Genomic DNA, 21,157 nt, shown 5'->3' with positions numbered 1-21,157 from the left:
GCAAGTTTTGTTTATTGGACCTTGGATATTTTATTCAAATATTCTATTTATATAAAAATTGGTTCATTTGCATTTCTTTCTTAAGATATTCTGCATCATGTGGTTGAAGTTCAGGGCTGCCAATGATTTTTAAACAGAGCTGTAAGAGCAGGGAATGAAGCGAGAGGGTAGAGCACGCACCGTACCGCATCAGTCAACGCTGAGATCATACGTGAGTTTTTGTGCATCATCAGAATAACACAATTTACACTCCCACGTACCTCACAGTCCTCACACTGTGACATCTGCTGAATTGGTCATACACATGCCTTTTTGTCAGAGTAATCAACCTGACACTAGCAGGGCAGCACCGTTTCATACCTAGATCATTAATTCACAAGAACAAGATGTTTGCGACTCATGGCCGCGGGGAAGAGCTGAGAGTACAGGAGACAAAGCGTTCGACTCCTGGGTGAAAGAAATAGAGAGAATAAAAGGTACAATTACTGTTAAGAAGAGTGACTTGTTAGTGGGCCGCCGTTTCTTCTGCAGTCGATTTTGATAAATAGGTCATACTATCTGCTTCAAGCTCTCGCTCCGCAATGAGTCATGTTTGTTGGAGACGTGTAGACCAAATATTTGCCTCCTGTCCTCAGCTAACATCAGCTGCTGATGGCTCATGGAAATCTCAAAAACGTTCTTTGACATAAAGGGATAGTTCACCCAAAATTCAAATTTCACTCATTATCTACACACCCTCATGTCGACTAAGGGCTGGGAGAAGTTGCGAATGGGCCTCACTTTTCTTCATCCAAAAAGACACACCAAAAAACATCCAAATACCTCCATAGTGCTCGTTTGTAATGTCCCATCTTGTATTGAAGCCCCAACATGAGAAATTGTTCTGAAAAAAATTAAATAAGTCTGTATTTCAAGTTTGTTTTTTGTAGCACCCAGTTCACGGCTCCGCAAATCGTGTGAGATTCCGGCAGAGCAACACTGGGAGCTTCCGCTACAAACAAGCTTAAAACCTATACTTATTTAATTTTTTTCGGAACAATTTCTCATGTTGGGGCTTAAATACAAGAGGGACATTACAGACGAGCACTATGGAGGTATTTGGATGTTTTTTTGGTGTGTCTTTTTGGACAAAGAAAAGTGAGGCCCATTCGCAACCGTCATATGGACATGCAGTGCTGCACGGAGCCCCGCTGTAACTCAGAGAAGGCACGGAGGACTCTGAAACTTCTCCCAGCCCTTAGTCGACAAGAGGGTGAGTAGATAATGAGTGAAATTTGAATTTTGGGTGAACTATCCCTTTAAAGGAGCTGTGACTTTTTGACATTTGTAGCATTTAACATCACAGTGAAACAGAAGTTGGGGCATCTCGACTGTCATGAAATGGGATATTTGAACATACTGGACATTTTAAACTGTGGTATATTGCACTGCTATCGTCTCACTACCCGACTGTCCACATGGGTTTTACATGATGGGCAGGGTAGTCATCACAAATCATGTTTGCTTGGATGAATGGATGTTGCATCTGTAAAGTTCAAGATGAGCCATCAAATATATATTTTTAACTTTAACAGGAAAAACTAGGATTTTGATTTGAATAATTAGATACATTTAGCATCATTATGAATGATTCAATGGTCAACACATGAACACAGGATTAGACGATGGAAAATCTATCATTCATTTCACTGTGTGTTCAAGAAAAGCCACGTAACTTCATTCTTTTGTCACAACTATAATGATAACGTGATAGAATTGCAAATCTTGCAAACCTTAGCTAACCCTAGTTAACATTAGCTAAACATTGGATCAAGCTAGGCGGAGAATTTAGTCATTTCTTGTGTTGAAAGTTACATGATCTCTCTTTAATCTCTCAGAGGAAACAGCAGCAGCCTTTTGTCATTTGCCTCCAATCAGTTCAAATGTGTTCAGTTACTTTTTTTCCAGAGGCCGCTGTCTGCCATCTTGTCTCCAATGGAAAAACCAATACTGTTCATCTGTTTTCTGCCAAGGCAATCTATTTAGTGTTCCACTTTGTCCTGTGGCCCAGTTAGGGAACATTTTGCATTTCATTTTGTATTTGATTACACGTAGTAGGCTATACAGTGTAGCCAATGCACCATCTTAAGTTCACAGACCTGGTGGCCTAGAAAATACAAATAAAGCACAAAGATTCTTGCAGCTCCTCCGGAGATCGGAGCAGGGTTGAACAGAGGATGATGAAGATCTGGGACAGAGCGAGGTGAATCATGATTTGAAGCGCCGATGTGCCGACCCTCAAATGTCAACCTCTGAGTTTGCTGAAAACCATGTTAGAACCAAAGAGTGGACAGTTTTAAGGTGACGTGTTCCCAGAAAGACTTGAGGCAAAGTCCTCATTTGTAACTTTACTTTTCCCCTCTCAAACAACACCTGTCATCATTTATTGACATGATATGATGCGGATATTTGCTTGGCTTTGTTGGCACAAAGCTGCCTGCTGGACAATATTTATTTTTATTCATTCATTTATTTATTTATTTTTTACTGTCTGTGTTTATTGCCGACAAACAGCCAGTGGACATTTTCCAACTCTTGGAGGAAACGGCTGTAATGTGCATAAATATGAAATTAGCATCAATAGGTATCATCATCAACTCTGCAAAGTCCCCTTTCACTGCTGTCACTTCACATTAAGAAATTGACTCTTTTTTGAGGGTGCACACAGGAGCAGCAACCTCCTGAGCTGCAAACTGATCTGAAAAATGATGACAATGATTTAGAGTCTGGCTCCAAAACTGAGCCCATCTTAAAACGTCCAACATCAATAAAAACGTAAATAAACATGCTTTCAGCCTGGTTTTGTATGGCGGCCCTGAGAGCTCAATGCATGGCATCTCGATACAAATTCAGATCTCCTTCAATTCGACAACACATGTGCTGCAAACACACCTGCAAGTACACAAACAAACACACTGCGAACACTCAAGATACAGCTGAGGGGACACAAAAAAGTGATGTGGGTCACACTATTGTAAACGCTTTTTGACTTCAGAAGTTGTTGTAATTAAACATGTTGTGTGTACTTACAGTAAGGTCAGGTTATACTCTGGGCTAAAGTACAAAAAGTAAATTAATGACTATAATAACACTTCTGTTTATTAAGTTGCAATCATTCAATAACATGACTGATACAGTCAGAAGCCTGTCTGAATCTTCCTTATCAAATGTACAGACATATTTAACAGTAGTAGCTACTTGGTACAGCCTTAGTATATGGTGTATGAACATTTTATTGTGAAAAGTAGCCATTCTAAGACATAACATAAGACACGATGAAGATTTTCCCCACCAGGAATAACAAGCAGCTGATTTAACTCAGTTACAATCTGCCAGTGGAGATCATGTTAGCCACTGGGATCAACTGATACGTGTCCATTAATATTTATGCTGTTACATCTGCAGGGCAACGAAGTTCTGATGTATCAGAAGATTACCCACCAACTTGGGTAACTCCTCTTTTATTCCCTCCATCATGCTGGACTTTCTCTCTCTCTCTGTACCTCAGGCTCTCCGGCCACAAGCTAAATTCACTCTGACTAAATAAAGCGGCTGCTGTCAGTGTTGCAGATTTGCTCAACAAACATCAGTTTTATGTTAGATCCCTCTGATAAACGCGTTGCCCTTGCCAAGTGTATATGATCAATGGAGCTCTCTGGACTGGAGCGTCCATCACATACATCATACAGTACGTCCCATCAATCCATTAGCCCAGTGTGAAATTCTACATAGAAAGATATGAGACACATGCGCTGCAGGCGGCCTCTCATTTCAAACACTCCACCCATCTCCCTCCCTCTGACAGGTCCACCAGGGACACAGGCCCACACCGACCCATACTAATCCATACACACACATGCATGCACAATCACTTCGCGGTTGTGCACGGGCCAAATTGAAGAGTTCAAACACAAAAAAATCTACTCACATACTGTGTACAACTGTGTCATCCACACTGTTATAGCTGGATGTATAGAAAATGTATGGGCACACATGCCGCCTGTTGGGTTGCAGCCTGCCTACATTAACATACTAATTAAACAGTGTGTGTGTGTGGAGTGTGCCAGTGTTGCACGTGCAACAAGCATGTGTTCTACTTACAGATGAAGATCCCACATTGTTCACTCCCCTTTCTTGTTCACTCCCTCTCACTCTGTCCTCTCCACCACCTAAAAATGTCTCAGTCGGTGCCAATTACGCGTAACAGATCTAAAATTTAAAATGCCTGCGTTAACGTTGTCTGACTCTTTTCTCTACATTTCTCACCAAGTGATTTTCAGTGGGCGTCTTCCTGATTTTAATCTCACTGCAGAGACTTCACAAAATGTCGTCCGATTTCACCAGATTAGTAACACTAAATAAGAATTTGTCTCCGTGGAAGCAGATAAAAACCTCTGACTCGACACTTTGCGTCTTCCTCTCTCTCTCTCTCTGTCTGGCTGTCATGTGATCATTTCATTTTATTTAAAAATAACATCCTGCAGTGCGAGCGTTTGGTTTGTATATTAATCACCAAGGCAAAAGACAACTTGCACCAAACAGTCAGATGTGACTGGTGGTGGCTCACCTCTCTGAATCTCCAGCTGAAACATCTGAGCAGATGAATGAAACGTGACTCTCTGCTCTGCCTGAACTAAGTGAAGGCTGCATGAGAGGAACTTCAAATGAGAGATCATGTGTGAGATGAAGTTTAAGTATGTATGTGTGTGGGTTAGAGGTGAAGCAGGAGGACTGACTGACAGACTGGAGCTCTGCCTGTTTCTTGTTAAGGAGAGGAAAGAAAAGGATGTTTTGTCTCTGCTGCTCTTTTACACTGTATGAGATTTTTGTACAAGTGTGGAGCACCTGACTGACTTGTTTGTGCCTGTTGGGCTTCTTGTTGGGTAAAACTCTGGTGATTGCAGTGATTAATACCCAGCGATCTGTTTGTCACCTTCTTCTCAATGTTGTTCTACATTTATATCTATTTGAGATTTTTAACTGGAGGTTTCATCTTTTCAAGTATTTCCCCCCCTTTTATTAAAAAGTCTCACACTGACCAGTTTACTTAAACCATTCAGGTTTTGTCATGCCTCCACACTGCCAACAGCCAAGGCTGGAATCAGTGTGTTTCCTTGCATCTGTAGATTTATCTCTTATCTTAACACTTCAAATTTGGTAAAACATTTATTTGGACTCAAGAATGACCTGATAAGATTTAAGTGGTCAACAATTAAAGTCATCGCGACTACAAAAAATACAATCGTGCCTGCACAGTGCCTGTTCACTGGGACTCAAAAACCAAAGAGGAGAATAGGGATAAAACCATTTAGGAAACAAAACTGTGTTTCTTAAATGTCTCCTGTTTTTAATCTTTGCAATTTATTCCTTTAATGTTTAAACATTTTTAAGCCTGCAGCAGGAAAACAGGTTCATACCATAAGTGTTGATGTGCAACTCCTCTGTTATGAAAATATGAACACACACAATTTTACTTTTTTTTCTCTCTTACATCAGCACATAAAGACTTTCTGCAGCAGGTAGCACTGGCAGTATAGCACATATTGTTTTGAACTAACCCAAACTATGCAGTGTGTGTGTGTGTGTGTGTGTGTGTGCATGTCTCAGCACATCTCTCAGTACTCACCACTCCTGCTGCGCTTGATCCTGGCTGAGATGCCGTTGGCTCTCCCTCTGCTGGGTGAACTGGCCGTGGTGTTCTCCGCCGTGCTCACCTCGCCTCCCTGCTGCTTCAGCAGGTCCGTCAGCGTCCTGGAGACAAACACACACCGGCTCTGAATCACTGCTCCACTTTATCATTTGATCTTCAGAGATAAACCAGGTTAACTTGTTTAAGTATGATCCGCTTAAAAAGAGTGGAAGAGGACAGCAACACTGTTAACAACAGGTGTGAACAGACAGATTCATGAAAAACAAAGTCGACACACACATAATATAAACCTTCTCACAACCGAAAATGAATAAAAAGTGATGAGATAAACTGTTCATATTAAAGTAGCTGCACAGTGTGACTGTAAACTGTAAAATCAGTCAGTCCCTGAGTGAAACAAACACCATCTGTTGTCCTCACAGATGTGGTTTGCTGCTCCCCTGAGAGGGCTTTCCCCAACAGCTGGAAGCCCTGCTCGCAACGCACACACACACACACACACACACACACACACACACACACACACACACACACACACACACACACACACACACACACACACACACACACACACACACACACACACACACACACACACACACGCAACAACTTAATTTACAATACGTCCTCCTGTCCCAGGGGAGGGAGTGTTCACCAAGTGGAAGTTGCCTGTTTGTGAATGTGTGTGCAAATTATTTTTCATCACTCCTGCTTGTCTTTCAGTGTGTGAATGTTCATGTGTGTGTGTGCATTTGTTTCACTTTCTACATCTGGACATTTGTTGGACAATATTGTGCAGATGTAATGATACTGCAGCCAGTATTGAATTTCTTCTTTATCTGTTTGCAACTGAAGTGAATGAGATTAGCATGTGTTAAATATCTATTTATTTGATTTGGTTTGTTTGAAGTTGGTATGTTTTAATATTTTGTCTTCTAAGACAGTGTGAGAAACAACACTAACATCTTGACGTTAGTTATAAGATCGCTACTCAGAACTCACCTTCATTTTCATCTCACCTGCACACCCGTAAAGTTTTGTGACTGTATCTTGCACAAGCAGCAAGTGGCTGTAAAATGAGCCAATGTAGAATAACAAAAAAACCTGCAGCCTGTAGAGGGTCACGACTGTCAGAAGATAAGTATCAACCACAGTGGTGCAAGTAATCTGTCGACAGAGAAGGCTCCTTCAATGAGGCTGAGAACTGATGGAGCCTTTGTGGCCCAACCTAAGATTCACTAATGATCTAAACTCTTCAATGTAACAATGCCAGTTTGTTTGTACAGCTGGTCCAGCTGTTAAAGGGATAGTTCAAATGCAGAGACTGCTTGTCAAAAAACTGCCCCTGACAGGAAGGGAGGAGGGTTTTGCATGAATTTACCTCTAAAACAACTCTGTCTCGTGATGTTCCGTTATTATCTCATAGCGTGGTGAATGTGCAGGTCACAACTTATCCACCAGAGCGTTTTGGAGTTGTTGGATTGTGTATTTGATGAGTTTGATGAGGGAAACCAAGAAATCCCATTAGCCTCCGTAGAGCAGCTCGTGGCTCTGCTCCGCCATTCTAAAAATAGCTTGCACCAACTACTGCTAAAACATAGGGATTATGGCAATGGGCCAATTTGCCAAAATGTCGAACTATCCCTTTAAAAACCCAAAGGCCTTGAATCCTCAAAGTTGCCTAATGTCATGGTTGCATGTGAGGTATTTTGAGGTGCAGGTGTAAGGGCAGGCACAGCTGGAATATGAATATTACTTTATTAATCTCCAAAGGGAAATTCATTTGTCTGTCAGCTCATCTAAGAATCAAAAAAGTCAGAAGGCTAAAGGTACAGTAAGGGATTCTCGATATTTCTCCATCCTGAAGCAAAGAGAGAGGAAAGTGTAAAATATAGAAGTATAAAATCAGCCTTGGAGTGTGTGGCAGCTTCGAGGACGTGCTGCGTCCTCTGAATCAGGACACAGCTTGTGTTTTGTTCACTGTGTCCTTTAAGATGAGTTCCAGCAGCTGTATGTGGCTGCAGGCCTGTCGGCTGTATGGTTTACAGTACGCTACATACAGTGTGACAGATTTCCTGCAATATGGTCACGTTTGGACTCGGGGCTTGTTGTGTGTGTGTGTGTATATGTGTGTGTGGATTCCGGGAATGCAAGAGAACGTCAGCGTGCTACACACACATACGTATACACACACATTGCTATAGCTCCTTCGACTTTACTACTAACTCCCACAGCTGATGGCACCCCCCTCCCTGCCACACACACACACACACACACACACACACACACACACACACACACACACACACACACACACACACACACACACACACACACACACACACACACACACACACACACACACACACACACACACACACACACACACACACACACACACACACACACACACGCACGCACACAAATGCAGGCATACTCATCACTTTGAATAAACACTTTTCCCTCTCCCTGTGCGTTTGCTGAATTTACAGTGTCGATGGTATTCACTCCCTTGATCAATAATTCAAACACTGGTGCCTCTGTTCCGCTAACGAAGCTCATGTGTTTAGCCTCCGTTGCCTCACACGCACACATCACATACACACACATATATGTATTTGTATATGTATATGCACAGGTGTACAAAACACACACAAGGATATGACCGACCTGACAGCAACAGCCGGGGGCATCTTGTTCGCACTCAACCTGTCAAATAGAACCGTGAGTCCCTTTGGCTTCTCCTCTGATCATCTATAAACTGTGTAGGTGTGATAATGTGTGTGAATAACAGGGTCACAGATGCCAGGAAGTGGCCCTGCAGGCCCGTGTGGATGGTCTGATGCCACATATGATTCACCTGTTTGTTTTATCAGCCACAGGTATCTCATGTAGACAGACATGCGCACGTTCTTACACACATGATGTTTGTATTCGGCTCTTAGATGTATTGCCTGAAAAGAGTACAGTAGTTCTCCATTCAACGTTCTGTCATACATGGCGCATTCCTGATCCTATTTTGGAGATGAAATGAAATGCATTCTGGGTGTTGTAGAAAACAACTAACTTACATATAAGTAAATGAGACATGTCAAAGGAAGGTCAGCACCAAAAAAGATCAATTAAAACCAATATCAGAGCCTAGAAAAGTAACTCATTAACGAGCTCCTGCCTCCTGCCGTGCTGGATTTCTCCTCTAAACCTTGAGACTGCCTGAATTATGTGTCTGAGTTACGCTCTATTTATAGGATCAGATTTTATAACAAAATTATATTCATTCATTCAAATCAATTCAGATCTTAATCATCTTATTGAGAATCCCTTTATATACACTGCGCATGGTGTGTGTCTTTGTGAAATTGCGTATTAGATTATGACGTGAAATTTTTCCCCCTTCTAAACATTTGCATCGCACAACAAAAAGACTTTGAACGCGTCCTGATCTTTCTTCCTCTTCTTCTTCTTCCTCTGCTTCTTCTGTAAAGACTTAAATCACTTTTTCTCTTCGTCTTCCCTCAGTTGTCAATTCTTCTTCTGTTCAGTCTTCTCATTCTTCCTCTCTCTGCCCCCTCCTCACCTAAACGCAGCCCTAAATCTGTCTCTTTCTCTTCGCCCTCCTCTTTAAACCATACCGTTTGTCTTCCTCTCCTCCAGTCTCTCTCTCTCTCTCTCTCTTTCTTTCTCTCCGTTCCTCATCCCTTCTCTGACTCATTGCCGTGCAGCGCCTCGGGCCTCCACGCGCTCTTCTCTTGGCTCGCCGCTCAAACAACTTGCTGATTTGGACTTTTAATCTGCAACAAAAACTGCACCTGTCTCGGGGCTATGTAGTGTTTATGGAGCATTGGCTGAGCTCCGTGAGAGTTTCTGCGGATGCCTTTGAAAGAGTGAAGATGGCCGCGCAGCTGGTTAAAAGATTAAGACTCACAGGGTGGGGTGGATTGACAGAAATAGTCTGTGGTGGGTGGAGATAATTAAATCCAAATCAGTGGTATTAGGAATGAACAGGTGCAGATTTATTCATGAAGCGCTGCCTGAATCTGTGCTGAATCTTTGTCTTGTTCTTGTTTTGTCATCACACCTTTAGTTCCACATATCGCCAAGTTGTTGTTGTTGTTGTTGTTCACAGTGTCAGCACCGGTTTTCCTAGTGATGTGAAGCTGGCATCAGGTGTAAACCTCAGACTACATGGCCCAGTCCCAATGTCCAGCATCACACTCACAGACTGAGGCTCTTTCCTGGTAAATCTGTGAGAGACTTAGTGCTGTCCCACTGTCAACCCACTGAGAGCATCATGGCTCAGTTTGAGTCCTTCATGCACACTTTCCATAAGTCCTCATTTCTTACCCAATTATTGGTAACACTTTACAATAAGGGTCCCTTAATTAACGTTAGTTAGTACATTATTAAGCATTAATATATAAACTAATGTGTTAATTAATGCTGAGTAATGCATACACAATGATAACTAATTACATTATTCAACTTTTAACTTATTAACTAACTTTGAGTAGTAAACATTAATTAACTGTTTACTAATAGGCTACATGAATTAATGTGTTTCCTAACCCTAAGTAATACATAATAATGATTGTTAACGTTAATTAAGGGACCCTTATTAGTGTTACCCAATTATTAATTAATTAATTACCCAAAGTTAATTCTGAGAATTGTGACTTAAAACATGGGGTAAGTGCCGTCACCTAGATATGTCCATAAACTAAATGGCCAAAAAAAGTGAAGAAATAATAAGATAAAAGACAACCCCCAACAGACTGGGCTGCTCCCCCATCACCAACCCCACTCCCTGTGAATAGATCTACCTATGTAATGTTGTTTAAGTCTTCCTGCCCACTCAAGATGCTGTGCTATATTTACCACATGCATCACAGCCATACACACACTCATACACTGATGAGTCACCTATCAGGGGTAGCGTGGGGTTCATTATCTTAGCAAAAGCCTGACAATCTGATCTACCTCCTGAGCTACAGCCAGTTGTCATGAAGGGGAATAATTAACTAAAATTGTTTCATGCATGACATCATGTTTATTCTGCTGTAAAATTGGACATGAGAGTCAATGGAGACCGACTCAATTCAGAATTTTCAGCCTAGGAGCTCACTGCTTGGTTTAAATCAATATTTGCTTATATGAATAGAACTAAAAAGTAGTAAAATTAACTAATTACAATGTAATTAGACTTTATCAATACACGTGCCTCCCGAATTGCACTCTATAATTGCAATGTAGGTTAAAATCCTCTCCTACATGTGGTTCACCATACTCGCCCTGTTCTCTACCTACATCATCAACTTGATCCCCAGGCTGCAAAATGCTGCAAAAAGGTTTTGGCATGTCTCCCCATATACAAGACAAAGAAGACAGTTATAGCGCATCAGAGGAATAAGCTTGTTCCTGACGTCACATCTTTCAAACCTCCCCCCAAAAAAGACGCATTATCCCATCAATGTGCAACTATCCAAATTTAGATTGAGATTTGCATGGAGGTGTCTGGTCTTTACATCACTGTGTCAGACTGGAAGGAAATACTCATAAAAATAACCACAGTGCCTTCCATGTATATCTCTATCCAATCCAACCCAGGTCAGTAGACCCACTCTGACTTACTTTGGGCATCGTTGTCCTGAATGTATAGCTAATATGAGATAATATTTTCTGCTGAGGTGCAATTTGGAAATATTTTTAAATGTTTGGAAATTTGCAACAGGAACAGGAAATTATTCCTGTGTTTATTTGACAGACAGAAATAAATAGTTCCATTGCTCTCTGTTTGTAAAACCCTACAGGATGTAAATATATAGTTACCTTCAGGTTGCTGCTCTTACGGCTCTTCATTATCCTGTGGCATGTTATGTAACGGTGATGTGTCTGAGATCATCAGTACCTCCATGCTCTCCCATCACATTACAGCCACAGTGAGATGAGACTTTGCTAATGTCCTGTAACAATCAATTCCCCACCCAGATCAGAGCGCGCGCGCACACACACACACACACACACATAGTGATTAACTTCAACCAAGTCAATGTACAGACTGATCGTTCCTCTGCCTCTCTAATGTAAAATGTCCTGAATCCAGTGAGGTCTGTTTTTACATTCAGGACGTAGAGTATCCTCATGCTCTGTTGATACATTAATGCAACACTATTGATCCTGTAACTGCACACGTGGACGCACTAGCAAACATGCTGTCATTTTTATATCATCAATCAGATATTATTTTCCCGGTAGTTTAGTTTATATAGCTTTCGAAATCTGCACCATTGTTGCTCTGTTGTTGTGTCCATTTTGTGCCGAAGAAGCTTGTGGAGGCTTGAATAATAAACACACACTAACAGATAAGAGTCAGTACAGCAGCCAGATGAGATGCTGATGAGCTGAGTTGAAAGTGTGTTTCATGTGTGACCTTTTCCTGAGGATGGTTAACCTCTATCTGTCACACACACATACACACAAATGCACTCATAAACACACACTATCACCATCTGTCTTCGCACTAAAACCACTCTACAGTCTCTAAACATCACTCCTCGTGCGATTCATCTCTGAAAAGAAAAACTTTTGGATAATCCGCTGAAAAGAAAAGCATCTGTGGCTGATATCTCCTCTGTTGTCACTCATCGCTCCCTCTTTTTCTTCAAAGTTACAGTTAAAACCAGCTTTGCTGCCTCTGACAATGACTGATAAGGGAGAGTGAGAAGATGGCGAAGCACGTAAACAAACCACACACATACAACACAAATACACAAGAATGTGAAACTTTCAACAAGATTTGTTTGTTTCTTTTCGGAGGTTCATTCCTCTGTGTTGCTATGTTGAAATTTGATATTGTATATTTTTATTATCAGTATTTAAGGCATTTGAATATACTTGGAAAATCTTCTTTTCAGCTACATCCATTGCACTAAAACAAATTAACCTTGATGTGAGTTAATTGTGTCAAACATGAGGTTTCTAGTAGACTAGTAAACGCATCACATCAAATGAGGTAAAACCTGCTTATGTGCCCTTTATGTAATAAAAAAAAAAACATGGAGGTGGGGTTTTCACACCCACATTTACATCTGACTGCTCATTTCCTGGTACAGAGCTGTGATGATAATGTGCGTGACAAAAAGGATTAATGGTGACGCATGTGGTGATTTTTCTTTTCTTTTTCAGTTTTCATGTAGCTATATGTGGGATAACGTTCAGCTGGTAACAGTGAGTATTTGTGGCAATATGCTAAACAAGCAAACGTGTAGCCGTGCCCTCCAGCACAGAGGTTGCCGCGTGTGTATGTTTGTGTGTTTTTCTTTTCCTTTTCACATTTAGAATAAACGTAGTGTGCATCGAGAAGCCGACTCACTGTGGCTTTCTGGGATATCCTTCAGCTAACAGGTGCATTTGAGAGGTTTTGTTTTTTGTGCTAATAAGTTAACGTGTCTTTCCCTCGTTGCAAAGGAGTTCTTACAACTCTTTTCTTTATGCGGCCTCTTTGAAAATGGAAGAAATGCGGTTTTCTCTCAGATGATTGTAACTGGTGTTGTTGCCTGTGTGAAGCTGCAGACAGATGGCCCATTAGACGTTTGGGAAAAGGATGAAAAGGAGCCACAGGGGCCAACTCACTGAGAGTCTGCTGGTCTTATGAACTCCACTTTTGACTGATATGACTGACAAAACATTCATGTTGGAACGAACTATTTTCAACAGCCCCTAAACCTGAAATGCCACCGTCAATGTGTAGGCCTATGGTGAATGTACAATGCTGTCAGTCTTTCAACTTCTCAGACTTCAAACACTTCGGCTTTATGACCAAGACAAACACAAAAACAACACACGGCCAAACCCCTTGAGTCAGACGGCACTGACCCATAGTTAAGTGTGTGTGTGTGTGTGTGGGCCCAGTGACGCCGTCATGGCAGGACCGAGGTAGAGCGAGTGGATGAGGGGAGAGGAAGGTATGGCAGCTGCAGGGGGAGAATTGTCACATCTGATCCAGCCGAGAAGCTGTGGACATATACGTCCTAACCCTCTGAGAATACTGCAGTGACACACATACAGTACAGTACGCATGTACACTTTAACACGTTGGCTCGTGAGCATACATGCATGCAGCCATGCTCATGCACACATCAGAGGCAGGTGAGAGGTGACAGACAGTGACAGCTGAACCCTGGAGGTGATCAGAGATGGAAGAGAGCTGAGGGTGTGGAAACTTTGAGGAAACTCTGGAAAGTGAATTCTTCCTCTTGGTGGGGATGTATAGTAGTTTCTCACAGGGGAAGGTATTTAGAGCTCACGCTGGTTGTGACTCGCTTCACGCCTGCTGTGTCTTTCTTCTTCTCTCTGAAGACCAGAGAAAGTCACAGTGAGACTAGTGACAACAGGGAGGAGAAGCTCACCAGAGGGGGGGGAAAAATCAGGATAATGCATCACAGTGGTTGTGGCATTATCAGTGCATTGTGATGTGCTGCAGCTTGTGTGAGTGTATAGGAGGCATAATGAGTTAAAAGTAGATAAAATATCTGTGCAATTAAGACAGAGTGAGGAATAATCCTGTGGAAAATCACCGGTTGTGGTTTTCACTTCACTACAGAAAGTTTGAATGTTGATTTGTGTTGAGTGGAAGCACATAGAGCATGTGTGAAGTTGTAACTGGTGAGTTTTGTATATAGTTAATATGTTTTATCAAGTTCTTCATAAGGCAGTAAAAGTTAGCAGCAATATTAGCATCCTAACTAACATCATCTCAGCATAATTATCTTTGTCATTAATCTGTAGTGAGTCATAATCTACCTCCAATTACTGCACACTGCAGAAATCAATTCATTAACAACTTATTAACACCGACCTCGGAGGTCAAGAGTTTTAATTGTTACTGTTGACTGCTGTAATGGAGGGACTGTTTATTAGCATATTGCTAACCTGATAGGCCATTAAAAACTGAGATAGATTAAAAACTAATAAGTTATAATATGCAACCATTCTACATTCAAATGTTCTAACTGTTCATTTAATTTGCCCTATAATGGCGCCCCATCCTCTTTGTGCATGAGTCAGTATATATATATAAGTCAATCAGAAGTCGTGAAAAGTGACTTTTAATGCAGTTTTTATGACCCATGATTTACATTGTCTTCATAAACTTAAACTGGTTGTGGGATTTCATTGCTTTGATCTGGATCTTAAATTATCAGCAAAAGAAGCTGAGCAAATATTCAGCTCCCAGCCTGTCCAACACCTCATGTGTCTGCTGAACAACGTCGTAGAAAACTAATCTTTAATGTGAAGCTGCTTTATTCAGTGTTTTTCTTTTTAATTTATTTTTTTTACTAGATTTAATTACCGGAGAAGAGAGGAGAGAGGAGATGTCTGTGCATAATTTGTCTGCCGGTAAGAACTTCCTGAACAATCGGAAGAAAAGTCAAAGCAGGTTAAACTAGATGAAAGAGTAGAGAAGCTAAAGGGATTTCTCACAGCTTGTCTACAAAAAGTTGTTTGTATTTGATTTATAAAGCCTTTAAGGAAGTATTTCCATTAATAAAACTTTATAAATTATGACAAATTTAAAGTGATGCCTGCGAATACAAAACTATAACCACCTTTAAATGTTGCTCTGAGTAAGTGATTTGATATCCAGGGTAAAATAATGAGTTCACAGCTCAATAAAAAGACACCGGTTGCTGATAAAGGTCCAAACTGTCTGTGCAAATCACATCATCTCCTAAAAACACGAAGACACCACAACCAGGTGTCATCAGTTGGATGATGGTGTGTGTGAAATGGAAACGTGATACCATGTGTTGCGTGCAGCGATGGTCCATATGTCTGCCCACACTGTACTGAGTATTGCTTATCTGTCCACCTTAAATCAGGGCAGAGCAGTCAAAGCCTTTAAATGACAGTGTCCTTCATTACATAACAGCTCGGCTAAAAAGCCCACCACAACACACACACACACACACACACACACACACACTGGAGAGAGGCAATGTACAAACAGTCGAACATATAGAACCATCAGCGTGTTAGTGCTGATGCCACGTGAAAACCTTGTATCTCCAGAAAGTCAAGAGAGCCATTCTCGTCCTCTTAACGAAGAACGACTGATTATAATAATCAAAGGTGTCTGAACAGATTTCACGACGATATCAGGTCGGTCAATTTGATCTTGATGTCTTATTGTAGTTGTCTAGTAATTGGAGATACAAGGTTTCCCCTATTGACGGCAGCTGGGCCACACACACACAGATGCTCACACATGAGTGCACTCACTTACACTGGCCCACATGTGCACACAAACACACACTCTCTCAGTGTGAACCATGTGACCTCTGCTGCCACCATGTTGGTCCTTGGCCTCTCACACTGGACGCTGCTCGGCGCTGCCTCTCTCCTCGTGGCTATCCTGACTGAAGCCTAAATGCCACCACTATCATTCTTGTTGTTAATTGAACTATAAATCACAAAGAGTATGTGCATGCGTGGATATGATTGTGTGTGTGTGTGTGTGTGTGTGTGTGCATAAAATCGTGAAGGTCATCAGTGTTTGTTTACTCTCTCGGTGTAAAGCCAGCCGCTCTCCACTTGAAGCCTTTCATTAGACGTGACACATATGACCTAAGGCGGCGTTCTCTGTTCCCTTTTGTTGGGCGAGGATTAGCGCTGCCTGCAAACACATCCAACCTGACGTGGTTGGAAAGGAGTGTGGCTGTCTTAGAAGGTGTGTATGTATGTGTGTGTGTGGGAGGAAGGTAATCTGAAATGAGGATCACCTTAGATTTTAGGTTTCAAAGCTGATTTTGGAGAACTGGTGGGATTAATCACCCTCTGCTTGCATGATGTTGAGATGGAAAAGAAGACGTCGTGGAGGAAAGAGAAAAAAAAGAGCAGGTGCATGCAAGGAGTTTGATACAACGGCATGAGAGGGGAGTGCAAAAGTTGCCTCTTTTAAGATGCTGCTCCAAAGTGGGAGGGTGTATGTATGTATTTCACCTCATGAAGTGTGTGCAGTACATGAGGTCTTAGTTGCACGTACACATTTGGACCAGGGATTTATGTCAGCAGGCTAATAACTAAAGGAGCGTGCAGGCAGAGCAGACCAGAAACGGTAAAGCTGTAATCTTGGTGAAATTTCTTTAATCTGAAGGAGGAGTGGTAATCTTGTCGAGATGGGCTCACAGAGGAGGAGGGGGGGAGAAAGGGAGGGGGGTTTATGCAGTAGGAGTGTTTCTATTTCAGTGAGGTGCTACCCTGCAGGAAATATTAATCCTGGCTGTGTGCGTTATCCGCCGAATGAGTTTCGCAGCTCAGGTTAATGGGGAGACGCGCGAGCAGAGCTTCTGGTTGATGGAGAGCACTGCCGCCTGCGTGTGTCCACTATCCTAAATAAAATGCAAAAGGAAACCACGAGAACGAATGAATGGATGAATAAATAAGTGAAGGCAAAGAGAGGAGAGAACAAGATGAGTCAGGTGTGACACTGACAGAGAGGATGAGGTGGCAGGAGAGAGAGGATTAAATAAAGAAGTCAGGGGTTGAAATTTGGCCCCGTCTTTTTCCAAAAGGGAAAGAAAAGAAAGTGGCGGCGGTGTGACAGCTGGACAAAGAGGGACAAAGGAGAAGAAGGAGGAGGAGGAAGACTTTAAGGGCGTATCAAAAGTATGAGGAACGAATGGCACAAGATGAAACAGAGATTTGTGCAAGGAAACAAGATGAAAAACAAGAGATAAGAACAGAGAGGGAGAGCGGGGAAGATTCAGCCAGCGGAGGTTGGGTGGTTTGGGATGAAGGCGTGGAGACGTGAGCTCACGCTGTGCGCTGTTTGCTGTAATGGTTTCCTGAGGCGAACAGATTGAACCCTGGACCACGTATTTGACCTCACTGCAGCAGCTGTGTGTGTTTACGTGTGTGTGTGCTCATGTTTGCATGTGTGTGTCTGCAGAGTCATGGTGCCAAACTGAAAAAGCTTCATCTCCTTAATAAGGTTTCTCAGCTTAATGAAGTGAAAAATTTGACGACGTCCCATGCAGCCCAGTGTTTATCAGTGGTTCAGCCCGAAGGTGTGAGAAGTGATTTGACTCGTGCTCAGTGTGAAACCTCGCACACGTGAGGGGGAAAAAAAAAAACATGAAAGAGGGAATATTCTCACACAGAAGCACAAAGACTTCCCTTTCTTCAAAAGTTCTTTGAACACCTACTCCACGCTTAACACCTACTGCAGCAAAAGAACAATCTTTTTTTTTTTTCAATTTTTTTTTTGTTTATTTCAAATATAAGTCATGCTTACAAGCAAAGCACATGGTACACAAGGGGTGGAATACAAAATGAATGTGAAGAAGAAAATAAAATGGAAAATGAAGCAGAAACAAAGAAACAAGCACAAAGAAAAAAAAGTCAAAATTAGAAACAATAAAAAAAAATATGAGAAAAAACAAAATATGAACATGAATTTTGAGTGTATAGTTGTGTACAGACATGAGTATTTGCTTGTGTTGTGATTTGGCAAATGTGATGAAGTGATCAGCTTCTTTCCTTAAAAACACACCTGAACAGGTTGGAATCAGCTGGTCACATGTGTTGTTGGAGCAGGATTAGAGACTTACTGTAGACGTGCAAGCAAACACACACACTCACACACACGCACACAAACACAAACACACACTCATGCATACAAGTGTTAGTAGGCCCACAACTACACAATCAGTGTTGGAAGTTGTAAATCCCAAGCTGGCAGGTTGTGTGTTAAAACGCAGATGAAACACAAAATCTTTCTCTGAATGACTTTTTAGCAAACCTCTACAAAGTCAGAATTTCCAACTTTCCAACGACACTGCAACGCACCAGAAACCACGTGCATGCAAATACACACACATACGTGCATTCACAAACACACGCACACACACATCCTTGTAATGCTATCTTTGTGAGGACACTCGTTGATGTAATATATTCCCTCGCCCCTTACCCCAACCTTAACCATCCAAAACAAATGCCTAACCTTAACCATTACTCTTAACTCCTAACTTAAACCTAATTATAACCTAAAGTCTTAACCCAAGTCTTAACAGCCCTTGGAAAAAGTGAGGACCGGCCAAAATGTCCTCACTTCCCAAAAATGTCCTCACTCTGCTGGTTAATGACGTCGCCGGTCCTCACAATGTAGTAAGTACAAGAACCCACACACACACACACACACATCCTTGTAATGCTATCTTTGTGAGGACACTCATTGACATAATGTATTCCCTGGCCCCTTACCCTAACCTTAACCATCCAAAACTAACCTTAACCATTACTATTAACCTAACTTAAACCTAATTATAATAACCTAGTTATTATAAAGTCTTAACCCTCAAACAGCCCTTGGAAGGGGTCTGAGAAAGTGAGGACCGGCCAAAATGTCCTCACTTGCCCAACAGGTCCTCACTCTGATTTAAAGTGTTAAAACTCAAACTGGTCCTCACATGTATAGCTATACAAGTACACACAAACTTCCTTTTGCTTGTGTCTGCGAACACACAGAACGGTCACCAACATACAGTCCACCTCGTCACACACACACACGCACACACGCGTGCCCACATGCTCCTCACCTTGAGTTGAGGTCAGAGTGCGTTGGCCCTGCTCCTCCTCCTCCTCCCCCTCCCCCTCCTCCTCCTCCTCCTCCGCTCCCTCCGCGGCTCTTCTCCAGGCCCAGTTTGGTGAAGATGCCGACCAGCACCATGATGGCCACCACGCCGCAGATGATGTAGACGATGAGGTGCGTGCGGTCCCGCTCCTGGTCCTCCTGGCCCTCGGTGATGGCGGCCACTGGCTTGCCGGTGTTGGCCCAGATGGGCGTGTCGTAGTTGGAGCAGATGTTCTGGTCCAGCCGCTGCTGGCGGAACTGGCAGCAGAAGCGGTAGAAGCAGGTGCCGCAGCAGTACAGGAAGATGCCGGCGTTGCAGTTGAACGGCGGGTCCCACTGACCCATCACGTCATAGTAACCCTGGCAACGCGTCCCACCCGCTGGAGGGACATCCTCGTCGTCTGCGTCCCCACCGCTAATGGGGGTGGACAACCCCGTCTCCAGGGGGGTGTTTTGGGTCGTCTCCACGTAGTTGGCGGTGGTCTGGTTGGCCAGCGTGGTGGGGACCATGAGGGCGTCGCCTTTGGTTACCGTCATGGTGGTGACGGACGGGTCCTGGGTGAGGGCAGGCCGAGCGATGAGGAAGGAGGAGCAGAAGAAGAGGAGAAGGTGGTAGGAGGAAGGGTTGGTGACTGCCATGCTGCTGGGAAAAGCCCTTTTATCCAACGTCCCACCTGCAGGCTTTGAACAGGAGGGGGGAGGGGGACGAGTTTGGAGACAGAGTGTCAGAGACAGAGCATCCTTCTATACACAACACAAACACAACCTGTCCTCTGCTCTCAGTGTTCATAAAGTTACATTTTGCAGGGACAGCATCTCCAGAGCAGACCAACTCATTTACAGCAGGTTCATATAGAGTGTTAAACAAATGATGCATCTATTGATCTGACGTACTTATAGAATCAATGATGGAAAGAGGACAGAGGACTTTTTAAACAGGTCAGTCAGAATCACTATCTGAGGTTGCGATCACACAGACGGACGTCATCACTGTCTCTTCTATGTTAGACGAGCAGCTTAAGGCAAATGAATCGTTGAGGATCACAGACGGAGTAACGACCAGCGGTTGACTGTATGTGTAAACCCAAAAGGCACATATGCGTTTTTAGACCATGAAGCAGAATACAACAGAAAGTCATTGGGAATTTTAATGTAGAAAATCCCTGAACTCACCTTCTCTGTCTCTGCAGTCTGCACACAGTCGACCCTCCGCTCTGATTTTTCCCCCCCAAAGTTCAAGGGCTAAAAATTCCCTCTGGAAAAATATCCACAAACTTTACTCAGCAGCATCTTTTTCCCCCTGAGTGTCCCCGCGGCTGTGTCTCTTCCTCATGTGTTCTCCATCATCAGCTCGTGCTGGGCTCGATCCAGGAGATTCAACAAGACACAAAACGACACGCTCCACTTCAGCTCTTCACCCTCTTTTCCCTCCTCCACTCGTTATCACCTCTTCTTCTCCTTCTCCTTCTCCTTCTCCTTCTCCTCTTCTTCTTGAAGCACTGCCCTGTCAGTGCTGGCAGGTGTGAGTGAAGACCGGTCCAGGACTGCTAGGATCTCCCCCCCCCTGCCAATACTCCTGTGCGCTGTGGCGCGAGTGTGTGTGTGTCTGTGTGTGAGTGTGAGTGTGAGTGAGGGAGATGAAGTGAGAGAGCGTGTGTGGCTGCACCGAGCGCTGCAACAGTTCAGGAACCAAATGAGATCTCCTCCTTTGTTTACCTCTGCTCAGTGCCAGATAGACAGAGAGAGGGAGAGAGAGAGAGAGAGAGAGAGAGAGAGAGAGAGAGAGAGAGAGAGAGAGAGAGAGAGAGAGAGAGAGAGTGGTGACGGGGGGGTTG

At 42.9% G+C, this 21,157-nt stretch overlaps 1 protein-coding gene across 1 annotated transcript in view; it reads right to left on the bottom strand.

Annotated features, from left to right (window-relative positions):
• shisa8b (shisa family member 8b) overlaps positions 1-19,961 on the bottom strand; it is a gene marked incomplete at both ends in the record, with an annotated part of 33,073 nt that extends 13,112 nt beyond the window's left edge. Inside the window, 2 exons of the mRNA XM_083993989.1 lie at positions 5,666-5,790; positions 19,288-19,961. Of these exons, the coding sequence (XP_083850115.1) occupies positions 5,666-5,790; positions 19,288-19,961 (799 nt within the window). The remainder of the gene's footprint in view (positions 1-5,665; positions 5,791-19,287) is intronic.
• Positions 19,962-21,157: the final 1,196 nt, after the last annotated feature.

The sequence above is a fragment of the Trachurus trachurus genome (genome assembly GCF_905171665.1).
Source record: "Trachurus trachurus genome assembly, chromosome: 19".
In the NCBI taxonomy this organism is placed as follows: Eukaryota; Metazoa; Chordata; class Actinopteri; order Carangiformes; family Carangidae; genus Trachurus; species Trachurus trachurus.
The sequence above is the reverse complement of the archived record's forward strand: the minus strand, read 5'-3'. Positions and strand labels throughout refer to the sequence as shown.